Source organism: Nannobrachium achirus (genome assembly GCF_963921795.1).
Source record: "Nannobrachium achirus genome assembly, chromosome: 15".
Classification (NCBI taxonomy): Eukaryota; Metazoa; Chordata; class Actinopteri; order Myctophiformes; family Myctophidae; genus Nannobrachium; species Nannobrachium achirus.
Window position 1 is genome coordinate 32218900 of NC_137822.1, and position 12880 is coordinate 32231779.

Consider the following 12880-nt stretch of genomic DNA (forward strand, 5'->3'; position numbering starts at 1 on the left):
ACCTCATACCGTGCAGAACCAAAAACGGCACAGTATGTGATACATCCATATAAGTACAAAAATAAAACAAAACATCCACAGCACGTAGTATACAACTGAGATTTTCCGTTCATCGATCATTGAAGAATCATACTTTCTTTAATCAGTTTCATATGCCTGCCTGATCTTCTTCTATGGCAGTGTTTCTCAAACCTTTACATTTCAAGGTCTCTCCTTAACTCTGACAGCATACAAGTGGAACCAAATGGACCCGTCAGGGTCCATTTGGTTCCATTTGTATGCTGTCAGAGTTACAGACCTCTATGGGTCAATTTGGACCCCTCTAAAGGAACCCACAGAGTCCCCGGAATCCACTTTGAGAACCACTGTTCTATGAAATATGCCTCACATTCAAAATCTCTGTTTCACGACCTCAAGTCTCACTGTGTTCTTTCTCGCTGAGAACCCATCTGTTTGGATGACTGAGCTGCTCTGCCGCAGTCTGTTGGAGCGCATCTGAAGCTAATGTGTAGCTTGTTTTGACACACAATGGTGTGTAATTCCCCTTGCTTATCGTTAAGGGCTGCCGCCCGCATATTGCACAATAGAGATAATCTCACCAACCACTACACCCGGTGTCAGGTTTTTTGCATCCGTCAAGGACAAGATTTGGACTGGGGGTAAATCCCTGTGACATACTAGCGTCATGTCCAGGGGTTGTACTTGTACATCAAGCTGCCTCATGCCACAGAAACAGGAGAGAGGCTCCTGACCTATATGAGCTCTCGGTTCCCAAGGCTCCTTACTTACTGTAAGGTCTATAAACTATTTACATGATCTGAACAAATATATCTACTAACCCTTTGAATATTTATGTGTGGTGCATTTAGTGTATAGCACCGCTAGCCAAAGCGCTCTACAACGTGCATTACACACACACACACACACACACACACACACACACACACACACACACACACACACACACACACACACACACACACACACACACATTCACACATCAGACGGCGGAGGAAACCATGCAAGTTAGAGGTTCTGTGTCTTGCTCAAGGACACTTTAACACTATCTCGCGTAGCCAGACAACTATTCCACAATCTCTGAATCCTATATAGAGTATGGAACGGCAGCTCCCGAGCGGCGAGTATCGGAAGTAGCCACTGCTGCACGGAACTGTAGTCCCACTGGAAACATAACAGAAACACACTAGCGCAGTCATTCGGGCGGCATATTCTTGTTATGCGTGTATAGTTTAAGAAAATATTTGAAAAAATCATGGAAGTAACACCAACAACACCAGAGAAAGACGAAATAATACTCCCAAAAAATGTTGAAAGGAGACTTAACACTTCCAGTAGGACTTGTTATTGTTTTTTTTAAATTATATTTTTATTGAGTTTTTTTCCCAAAAAACTTGTTATTGTTACTGCACCAAGGGAGCGGTTGCGTCACATCCGCTCTATCTCGCACTCATCATTTCTATTTCCATGCCCCAGACTGTATGCCGGGAGCATTTGCAAATCGTGGGGGCAACAGTCTGGCCACGCGAGACTACTTTAACACTAACCCCGGGGGAGCTGGGGATCAAACAGGGAACCGTTCCGATCCCCAAGCGGCCGCTCCACCTCCTGAGCCACTGACGATTATTACTGACTCCTTAGTACACATGTATTGCTTTGTGTTTGTTTAGATGGACGGCCATATGAGGCCATAGGCGCAGGGGGTGTGCTGGGTGGCTGTAATACACTGATTACAACAAGTGTAATTAATGTGTTTTGGATTAAAGAAATATTTATCATCCAATATCCATGGGGTCATGCGATGAAGTTTAGCCATTAACCTTCCCATATTATGCTTAATTTATACTCTGTCGTATGATTGTGTCCAGTGCCGAGAAGAACAAAGCTACAAGCTATTTTGGAGCGCACGACACCAGCACACAACAATGTATATTGAGGTTTTCCACTCATTACCATTCATTTTGGTTCCTGTATAGGGCTGCAACTGTCCATTATTTTCTTTGTGATTATTCTATCAATTACTTTCTCAATATCATTTTCTTTTTCTTTATATCATTACTGTCGGGCAGAAACCTCTTATCTTCATATTCTAACTTTTTGTGTCTTATTTTTTATTTTTTTTTGAATCCTGAATTATTATATAAACTTATTTTATGCCTACAAAAATACGGAAAAGACCTAATCTACAACCTCTCAATGGCTGTGGTTACATGGACAATATTTATTCATTCAGAATGAACTCATTCCAAACAGAGATTCATACCCAACTGTTTACATAGTTGGGTACAGGCCACAATACAATAAAAGTATATTCCGATTCAAACGGCATATACCGTACCACCCCTCCAAACCAAATTCATTCGGAATGGAATGGATTCCATTCTGAGGTGTTTACATGAGTATTTTTATTCTGAATGAGCAGTCATTCTGAATACAAGTGTAAAGGCCCTTTCCCACTGGGCGCGATAATTATAAAGATAACAATAAAAATATAGTTTTCAATTGAAGTGGATGGTCCACACCACAACGATAAAGCCATCATAATTGATGTGAACGACGACATATCGTTATCGTTATCTTTATCGTGTCCGGTGGGAATGAACCTTAATACTCTATACCTGTCCATGTAAACACAGCCAATGTGTTGCAGTGTGAGCTTGTAGTATCTGCTATTTCCACTAATTCTCAAGTTTATGAAAATGTTCTTGATTACAATTTTGGCTCTAAACGACATGCCCAAAATAGGGATAGAGAAAGATATCTGCAATAAAGCAGACAGCCCGCAACACTCCAAGTTAGATGAAGGCTTTTAGGTGCACGGCTCAATAAAGCATAATGAGAAAGAAGTAGTGCTGAGGAAGGCCTAAGGGCTGAAACGCGTCCGTACACTGTCCATTGAGGTAAATAAAATCATGTAAAAAGGATATTCCTTGAGTGCTGGCGACTACTTCTTTCCCAAAATAGGGATAGACTACTAGTATTATTTTCTCTATTGAATGTATTAGTTTGATGAACCACTGAACCCCTTATCCCATTACCTTAGATTTTAACTTCTTTAACCATTATTCTATACTTTAGTCATTCAAAAATAGCAGATTTACAAGCTCATAGTGCAGCGTAGAGTGCCACAATAGCTTGTAGATCTGCTTTTTTTATTATTGTGAAAATGTGTGCAAATCTTTGAATATATATAACGTAACTTTTGTAACTCAAATCTTTGCTTCTGGGGGTCCTTGGAACAACACATTTTGAGATGGGGGTCCGCGGCCAAGTTTGAAAACCACCGATCATAGAAACATACATTTTTTCAAAAACCTTAGAAGGATTTAGTAGACATTTTGTCTTAACTTCTTCGGTGCCATATTTAAAGTGGGACCTCTTATATTGCCGGTTCGCCAACAAAGGGTTAAAAAAATAGTGTGCACGCTGGTGCACACATTCGTGCACAGATCATGCACTATGCATGCATGCTTTTCACAGCTTTCAAACAAAAAAATCCGCTTGGAAATCCGTTCAGGAGAAGGCAGCCCTTATGTTTTCTTCAAATGTAAACAAACATGGCTGCCATGTTTGAAAGATGGGGTTGGTATGGGGGTTAAACATGCAATTTCGCGATCGCGATCATGGCTAGTACACTTTTTTTTTTTTTATTATTTAAAAAAAAAAAGACGTCCAGAAGACGTCTGGCAGGGAGGTCCATAGTTAAAAAGACGTTTTTATTATAGAAAACGTCTTTTTTGGCAGGGTATGAGTTAATGGTGTTATTATTCCCTGCACACAGCAGAGAGCCGCAGCACTCGGGCAAGTCCATGTCGGTGTGGGAGCAGAGGACCAACCGCCTGCGCCGACACAACCTGATGGCAGGGGGCAGCAGCGAGGCCCTGTTCAACGAGCTGGACCCCGAGCAGCAGCAGCGCCTGCACGTCTCCTCCGCCCTCCACCTGAGACCCGACGCCAACACCCACACACACCACCCCCTGCTGGTGGACCAGGTAGGGGACGCTCCAAAGCAATGTTATTGTTATTGGCACAGATATAAAAAGCTAGATGCCTCGTTCGCCTCTGCAGTTCATTGGAGCGACGTGCAACAGTTGTAGTCCAGACTTCCTGGAAAAACCAAGGGATCGCTGCCAGTCAAGTGACTACTGGCCAATCACAGCGCGTCTTTTCCGGGACTTATCCAAGGACTACAATTCAATTCAACGGAGCCAGTTCCTGGTGTTGCGCTGCTCAGCTGTTCTTACTGGCTGCGTACGTAAAGACCCGCCCCCACCTAGCTCTGATTGGCCTAGCAACTTCCCTATGGGTGACGCACGTGGAAGCGATGCACACGGATTCCCTTGGTCCCTCGATGCATATGGACCAGAGCCGAAGGAGGCGTCTACCTTTCTATGTCTATGGTTATTGGGACGTTGGTGCAGAAGAAACCTCTTTTATCACCATTAGCGCCCCCTCTTGATCATATTGCGGTGTCACACAAAAGCATCAAAAGTATCAGATCGACAAGCTCACTTTGAGCTTGTAGATCTGCTACTTTTGCTACTTTTAGGATTTTTAGGATTTAGAAGTCGGGTCAAAGATCGGGTCAAAGATATTCAAAGACTTGCACACATTTTCACATTTTTTCAAAAATAGCAGATCTACTTGTATATCTGCTATTTTTCAATGGTTAAGGCATAAAATAGTGGTTAAAGTGGTTAAAATCTAACGCGACTCGGGCGCGTTCCAGGTATTTGAGTGTTAAGTCAGGGTTCCCCAATAGGCGGCCCGCGGGGGGCTACTGTCAGGCCCCCACCAACCTCAGTAATAATGGTGGTATAAGAGCAGCAACAGTATATCGTCGTTGTCAGGTGGAAACCTTGTATCTCCAAATGTGTACGTTCTTTCGCAAAGTAAAGCCCTGCTTCATCATTCAAGGCCGTCTCACAAAAGTAGTGAAAACAGCAGATCTACAAGCACACAACCCCTGCGGTGCAAGGCGGTGTGTGCTTGTAGATCGGCTGTTTTCACTAGTTTAAATCATTTTTAAAATGATAAATGCAAAACGAACGGTTTTGGACATACAAGAGTTTCACCCGACAACGACGATATCTGAACTGTCGCTGGAGTAGCGGGAACGCCACCGTCGCCCAAACCTCTTTTATCACCATTAGCGCCCCCTCTTGATCATATTGCGGTGTCACACAAAAGCATCAAAAGTATCAGATCGACAAGCTCACTTTGAGCTTGTAGATCTGCTACTTTTGCTACTTTTGAATTTGAATCCTTAAAACTAGAGATTTTGGACATTTTCCACCCGACAGACGATATATATTCCCTAAGGCAGGATGATTTTAGTCTAGAGGGGCGGATTCACATTCACGGCTGAAAACAACTGGGAGATCCTATTGGTCCACCGATCTGTGCACCCGCCCCATGGCCCTTAGCCCTTAGCACACAGCTTAGAGCCCTGACGTCACAACATTTGGAGCAACGCCCCTGTATTCTGGTTGGTCCCACTTCCTATGCCTGTCATTGAGCCGAACGCGAGTGAAAATAAAAGCCTGAGTACCGCCGAGGCTGATCGCAGTTTTTTGAGATGCCCTAATCCCCTATTCATGGGTGATTGTCAGAATCATTTCCATTTATCTGTTCAAATTCATCTGTTGAAACAATAATGGAAATAGTATGTAGACTGGCTTTTTAAGCTATTTCAATTATTGGTATGACCAGTCATTGTCAGTCATTTCTTTGTGCCTAATTTATTTGTCATATCTGCCTTGTGCAATTTTTGCAGAAATATAATTTTCTATGTAATTCTATGCTCCAATGTTCAATGCCCAAAAAACACAATGAAATCGTCAATTGCAATTATTTGTCCCACGAGTTAATGGTCAACTAAAACTGTCATGATTGTCAAAAAGAGAAATTAGATGTTTGCCCGGGACACAAACTAGTGAAAACAGAAGATCTACAAGCTCACAACGTGTCACTTCACGCCGCATTGTGAGCTTATAGATCGGCTATTTTCACTACTTCTTAGACATTTGTTTTCTAAAACACAATGAAATCGTTAATCGCAATTATTTGTGCAACAAGTTAATAATGATCAACTAAAACTGTCATGATCGTCGTGACAACCCCCTATAGGAGGACGCCATGGACGACGGCAACAATCCCCGCCCTCCCGAGGGCGACAGGGGAGAGGAGGAGGAGCCGCCGGGGGGAGGAGACCCGCTGAACCCTCCGCACGCCAAGAAGCACCACCACCACCGCCACCGAGACCGGAGCGCCAACGGCGGCGAGAACGGGGACGGAGCCAGGCACCACGCCCATCACGGCCACGGCAGGGACGAGAACCACGACGGCACGCAGGTACCACTGACCACTCCTACAAATAAATGTCTTCTAAATCAGTTAGTTCACTTAAGTCAGGGTTCCCCAATAGGCGGCCCGCGGGGGGCTACTGTCAGGCCCCCACCAACCTCAGTAATAATGGTGGTATAAGAGCAGCAACAGTATATCGTCGTTGTCAGGTGGAAACCTTGTATCTCCAAATTTGTACGTTCTTTCGCAAAGTAAAGCCCTGCTTCATCATTCAAGGCCGTCTCACAAAAGTAGTGAAAACAGCAGATCTACAAGCACACAACCCCTGCGGTGCAAGGCGGTGTGTGCTTGTAGATCGGCTGTTTTCACTAGTTTAGATCATTTTTTAAATGATAAATGCAAAACGAACGGTTTTGGACATACAAGAGTTTCACCCGACAACGACGATATCTGAACTGTCGCTGGAGTAGCGGGAACGCCACCGTCGCCCCCTGCAATGCTGTGGCCCTTGGCTTGGTACCCTAGACATGATTCGGCCCTTGGGGAAAACTAATTGGGGAACCTTGACTTAAGTGATATGTTTTTGCCCACGGACCCTCCATATCTTGGCATATCTTTTCAAACGGGGGTCTGTGGGCTAATAAGTGTCAATTTCGGGTCCGTGACATGAAAAGATTTCACGAACCACTGCTGTATGGTCCCACTCCACACAGGCAAAAGAGGGGAGGGGGCACCGACATCACCACCGCCACCAAGCGGGCTCCCCGGAGGAGGCGATGAACGAGGGACCCGGGGGGAACAGGGAGGTCCACCATCACCACGCCCATCGGCAGCATAAGGACGGCACCGGGACCCTGACCAACGGGACGCGGGGGGAACGCCACGGGAGAGGAGGCGGGGCCGAGGACGGTAACGGCGAGAGGCGGCGACACCGGTCTCGCCTGGCCAGAGCTCAGTCTACCATGGATGGCTTGGAGCGCAGAGGACATGGAGAGAACGACGGACGCAACGGTCACAGGTAAGGTGTTTTTTTTTTAAAGTATGTGTCACTTTACAATGCCTTTAACCACATGGACACTGTCCTTTTCTGGGCTTTTCTGTCATGATAACATTCGCAGGGGTCATTCCGTGGTAAATTCCGTTTTTTTTTATCCTAAGACCCAATCCAGGTTTTCAGAATATGTATGACACTTACAGTACTACTTATTTACTATGACGCTATGGCATGTTAGGATTCCTCTAGTACTAGTGGTTCGCAAATATTTTATTTGCAAGGACCACCATAACTCTGAGAGTGTACAAATGGTACGCTCTCAGTTATGAGTATATAGATCGGCTGTCTTTTTGCAAAGAGACTGCTGAGGGACTCCAGACAACAAATATACAGGTATACTGTTGGCCAGTGGTTCTCAAAGTGGGGTTCAGGGACCCTCAGGGGTCATTGAGGGGGTTCTAAGTGGAAAAGAAAACAAAAGAATGCTGGCACACTGTTGGGCTCCATTATAGACAATTCATTATTATACCCACTAATGGCTGCGACTTTTCAAGCTTGAACTCTTCATCAGACTAAAGTGAAATAGAGAGACACCCTCTTTATATAAATCAACACGATCACAAATAATACATTGTAACCAATGGTGTGATATGGATTTTAGAAGTGTGGGTCCTCTAAATTCATGGCGTCATGCGCGCACGCTGTTTTTATTGTTAATTAGTGTTTTTATTGTTAATTAGTGTGTGCATATGAGGCGTGCGTGCGTGCAGCAAAATAAGTGTGGGCTCGCCGAGCCCACGGGATCTCACCCCTGATTGTAACTGTTGAAATCAGAAATGACTTCAACACATTACCAATCAGGCAATCATAGTAGTTAATTCGATGCATTTGAAAGATGAAACAGCAATGTCTGTGATCATGTTAACATTTAAATGAATGTGCTAAACCCAAGATTCTGTACATGTAGACCTAAATAGAGTGATACAGTATGCAAACGGTGTACAGCCAACTATCACTAGTTAAAACATTAAAAACAATACTCAATAAAGCTAACACACCACCATCAGGCTGGCAGGCCAACTTTGAGTGTGAAACATTAAAGAGGCACCGCTATTATTCTACAAAAGGTGCAATATTCAGAGTGAGAACTACCGCAGTCCAGGGACACAGAGAACCGGGTAATAACATGGGACCCAGACTAACGGAAAATGTGTGAACATCCATTTCTTCATTTATGCCCTTTGGTGACATGGTGTTAATAGTATACAGTATATCCAGAACTGTTCAGGTCTAAGGAGAAGAGCATCAATATTAATATGGGAGCTGACCTGAGGGAGGAAACTCTGGGCCCTATTTGCGTCCATGCCTTACCCCTTATCCCTAAACCTTTTTGCAATTTTTTCCACTATTTTGAAAAACATTTTTAAATAGTAGCTGATCTACAAGCTCACAACGTGTCGATGTAGATCGGCTATTTGAAGTATTTTAAAATGTTTTTCAAAATAGTAAAACAAGGCAAAGAAGTTTAGGGATAACGGGTAAGGCATAGGGCCAGAGCACACGAGCTGAGTGGAGCGATGACAAAAGCCGCTCCGCGCTCCAGCGGGCTCTTGTCCCACTCGCTCGTCGCTCTGGTCGGCCACCGGGCTCAACTTGATTTTCGCATCTCTAGCTCCGCGCTCGCTCCATGCTCCGCTCAGGGCCGTCAATCAGAGTCAAAAAAGTAGTTTGCTACCATGTCCGAAACACTTTCTCCTTTGCCAGTGTGTTCCCAACACAAATGGCTGCTCTGACGTGAGCCTCGGCTTCGATGGAGACTTGGAGAGCTTTCCACTCTCCACTGTTTTGTTGCAAACATGCGGCCCGCGGGCCCAACAGGATCGGCTCGGAGCGGGTCGGCGCTCAGACCCATTATAAAAGTCGCTCGCTCACGCTCAACTAAAAAACGGCTCGCTCCGCTCCCCGCACCGCTCGCGCTCCACTCCGCTCGTATGCTCTGCATAGGGCCCACTATGTTTTAACCCATTTGGAATGAGGACTCAAAACAAGGTGGGGTGGGGGTCAATGTGGACAATCAGACCTCAGGTTCAGGGAGTCTCCTGACGAATTGTGCGTTGAAGTATGCAGAGGTTTATTGGTCAAGAAAATAAGCGAATGGAACAAATACAACCCTGGATATATAATCCAATCCGTCTCCTCCTCTGTGACAGACAAGCGGAGGAGGACGGCCTGGCCTCCAGTCCCCTGCAGCCACCGGAGGAGAAGCCAGAGGACACAGACAACCAGCGCAACTCCACCAGGGTCATGAACAGCACCACCGTCATCCACATCCCTGTCACCATCACCGGCCCGCCAGGGGAGACCACCCTCATAGCCAGTGAGTACTGAGACCACCCTCATACCCAGGGGGTACTGAGACCACCCTCATAGCCAGTGAGTACTGAGACCACCCTCATACCCAGTGAGTACTGAGACCACCCCCTTACCCAGTGAGTACTGAGACCACCCTCATACCCAGTGAGTACAGAGACCACCCTCATACCCATATATACTGTAACCGCAAATGCCCTCTTTCCATACTATATCTGAAGGCAGCATTCAAGAGAATTGCTTTGTCCAAACTCTCCTGAACTTGAATGCTGCATCTTATGTTGAAGGAGTAAATTTAATATAGTTAGACTTGGCGTTAAAGGGATCCGCGTTCACGCATGCTTGCTAAGCAAAATCAGGGAACTTTAAGCAAAGCCCCCCCATAGGGATACAATAGTAGTACAATAGAAATACAATGACATATTAGCTTGAATCAGCAGAAATAAAATTAGAAACAATTTGAGCCTATCCCAGATTCTGATCAAAAGGTGGAGGCTGGTGTGGAGGAGGCAGCTAAGCAGCAGCAGATCCGAAGCTTCAGATGAAAGACGAGCCGAGCAAGAGTGATGTAATGATTAGCAGATCTGTGAATGAGGAGTGGGAAAGGATCTGACTGAAAGCTGATTACAGCTGAGGCGGGCGAGACTCACGTGTCCTGCATAAACTACTGTAACACTATGCTTTCTGTCTGTCTGTCTGTCTGTCTGTCTGTCTGTCTGTCTGTCTGTCTGTCTGTCTGTATGTCTGTCTGTCTACCCATCCATCCATCTATCAATCAACAGTTCATACTCCTCATGCTTTGTGTTTATCTTTGCCTCCCCCAGTGAACAGTGTAGAGCGTGACAACCTCTTTATCTTGTGTCTCCCAGTGAACAGCATAGAGCGTGACAACCTGGCTCTCAGTGAGGAGAAGAAGGAGCTGGAGGATCAGGCAGCTAACGGTCCCCGTCAAATCCTGCCCTACAGCTCCATGTTTGTCTTTGGCCAGACCAACCCGTAAGCCACTGTTTAATGTTAAACTACAGTTTGTCTTTGGCCAGACCAACCCGTAAGCCACTGTTTAATGTTAAACTACAGTTTGTCTTTGGCCAGATCAACCCGTAAGCCACTGTTTAATGTTAAACTACAGTATGTCTTTGGCCAGATCAACCCGTAAGCCACTGTTTAATGTTAAACTACAGTTTGTCTTTGGCCAGATCAACCCGTAAGCCACTGTTTAATGTTAAACTACAGTTTGTCTTTGGCCAGATCAACCCGTAAGCCACTGTTTAATGTTAAACTACAGTTTGTCTTTGGCCAGACCAACCCGTAAGCCACTGTTTTATGTTAAACTATAGTTTGTCTTTGGTTAGACCAACCCGTAAGCCACTGTTTTATGTTAAACTACAGTTTGTCTTTGGCCAGACCAACCCGTAAGCCATTGTTTTATGTTAAACTACAGTTTGTCTTTGGCCAGACCAACCCGTAAGCCACTGTTTAAAAACATATAGTTCTAGGTATCCTTTACATTAACAAGTTTGAGCACCACTGATATAGAAACATACATTTTTCAGAAAACCAGTAGGATTTAGAAGGCCTTTTTAGAATCGGCCTCAGGATAAAATGTGTGTGTCTTCCAGTGTTCGCAGACTGTGCCATTACGTGGTGAACCTGCGCTACTTTGAGATGTGCATCCTGCTGGTCATCACCATGAGCAGCATCGCCCTGGCAGCCGAGGACCCAGTGCAGGCCAACGCTCCACGGAACAACGTGAGTCACTCACCACTACCACTCACACACACACTGTGGTGGACAGGAATGAAGTGCATTCCACTATTGTCGGGCAGAAACCTTTTGTCTCCAAATTAAAAAATTATACTTTCTTTTTTTAATTAACTCTTTCAATGCCACCTTTTCACTACTAGAGGGCGCCCAATGGCCATAGAATCCTACATAGACAAGCGCTGGTATATGCACAAGCCGTGCGCAGCCATGACTCGCCTGAACACTTTCCTTTGTGCATGTGTCGTCTACCTCGTCATGCAATGTATGAAGAAGCAGGCCATATCCACGCGAAGCAAATTTAATTTTAATTTTTTTGAGCTGGCAGCTCATTTCTGCCGTGCCGTGGTAAAGACATGCTGGGCAGCCCTAGTGACCCCTCGACGTAACTAGAAATAAGTAACTATGTCTATGAAAACAAGACCAAAAGAAGTGACCAGGCCACATGAACATCGGCATGAGCATATTTGAAGATAGCCTATCTACAAGCTCACGGCGTGTCACAATGCAGAGCGCTGTGCGCTTTCAAATATGAAACAAATATGAACCAAGGGTCCTGGAGGGGGTTCCAGGGGGTCCCACCACCCCAGCAAAATGTGTCAATATAGCATCAAAAACACTTTAACCCTAGGCCATACATGGGCAACTGGCGGCCCGGGGGCCACATGCGGCCCCCACCTTCACTTAATGCGGCCTGCAGGTTAATACCGGAATACTGATATATTATTGATTTCAGCTGTTACAATTCCAAACATGACCTGCTTTAATTCTGTCCGTCTATATTAGTAGTTTAATGACTAGTATAGTAGTATTACAATGTGTTGTCCAATGTATTTGTATTTAAGTTCATAAAGTTAACATGAGTAGATAATAAAATGTGTTTGAAATTGAATCAAAATGTTACATTTCAGGATTCAAATTCAAATTAACAACAACATTATTCAGGATTCCAATTCAAAAGAAGCAAAAAATAGCCGATCTACAAGCTCAAAACGCATCGCATCAAAGTTGCCCACCCCTGCCCTAGGCTATTTGAAAATAGAAGCTCTACAAGTTCCAAAGCTCACAACGCATCGCGATGCGACACAACATGGCGTGACTCGTGAGCTTATACGTATATATGTATGCTTTTTTTTTTTTTTTGAAAAAAATGAAACATTTGGAATATATCTGAAACTTTTTAACAACACAATTCTTGTACTTTGACACAAAACATTCCTTGACACAAAACATTTTCAGATGGGGGTCTGTGGCAAAATATATATGAATTTGGGAGTCCTTGACGTGAAAAGGTTTCAGAACCACTGATCTAGAGCACCAATCGAGCTACAACTTTCACATTTTGCCACATCCTCCTTATCTTTTGTGTGTGCAGACTGTGCACGAGTGTCTGCTATTCATACACATGCACGCCCGTAATTATAAGAAAGA

At 44.7% G+C, this 12880-nt stretch overlaps 1 protein-coding gene across 1 annotated transcript in view; it reads left to right on the top strand.

Annotated features, from left to right (window-relative positions):
* The window catches only part of LOC308299767 (voltage-dependent N-type calcium channel subunit alpha-1B-like), a gene marked incomplete at both ends in the record, with an annotated part of 244047 nt that overhangs the window by 164841 nt on the left and 66326 nt on the right, over positions 1 to 12880 (top strand). Inside the window, 6 exons of the mRNA XM_080743555.1 lie at positions 3800 to 4010; positions 6148 to 6372; positions 7038 to 7342; positions 9529 to 9695; positions 10558 to 10684; positions 11308 to 11437. Of these exons, the coding sequence (XP_080599681.1) occupies positions 3800 to 4010; positions 6148 to 6372; positions 7038 to 7342; positions 9529 to 9695; positions 10558 to 10684; positions 11308 to 11437 (1165 nt within the window). The remainder of the gene's footprint in view (positions 1 to 3799; positions 4011 to 6147; positions 6373 to 7037; positions 7343 to 9528; positions 9696 to 10557; positions 10685 to 11307; positions 11438 to 12880) is intronic.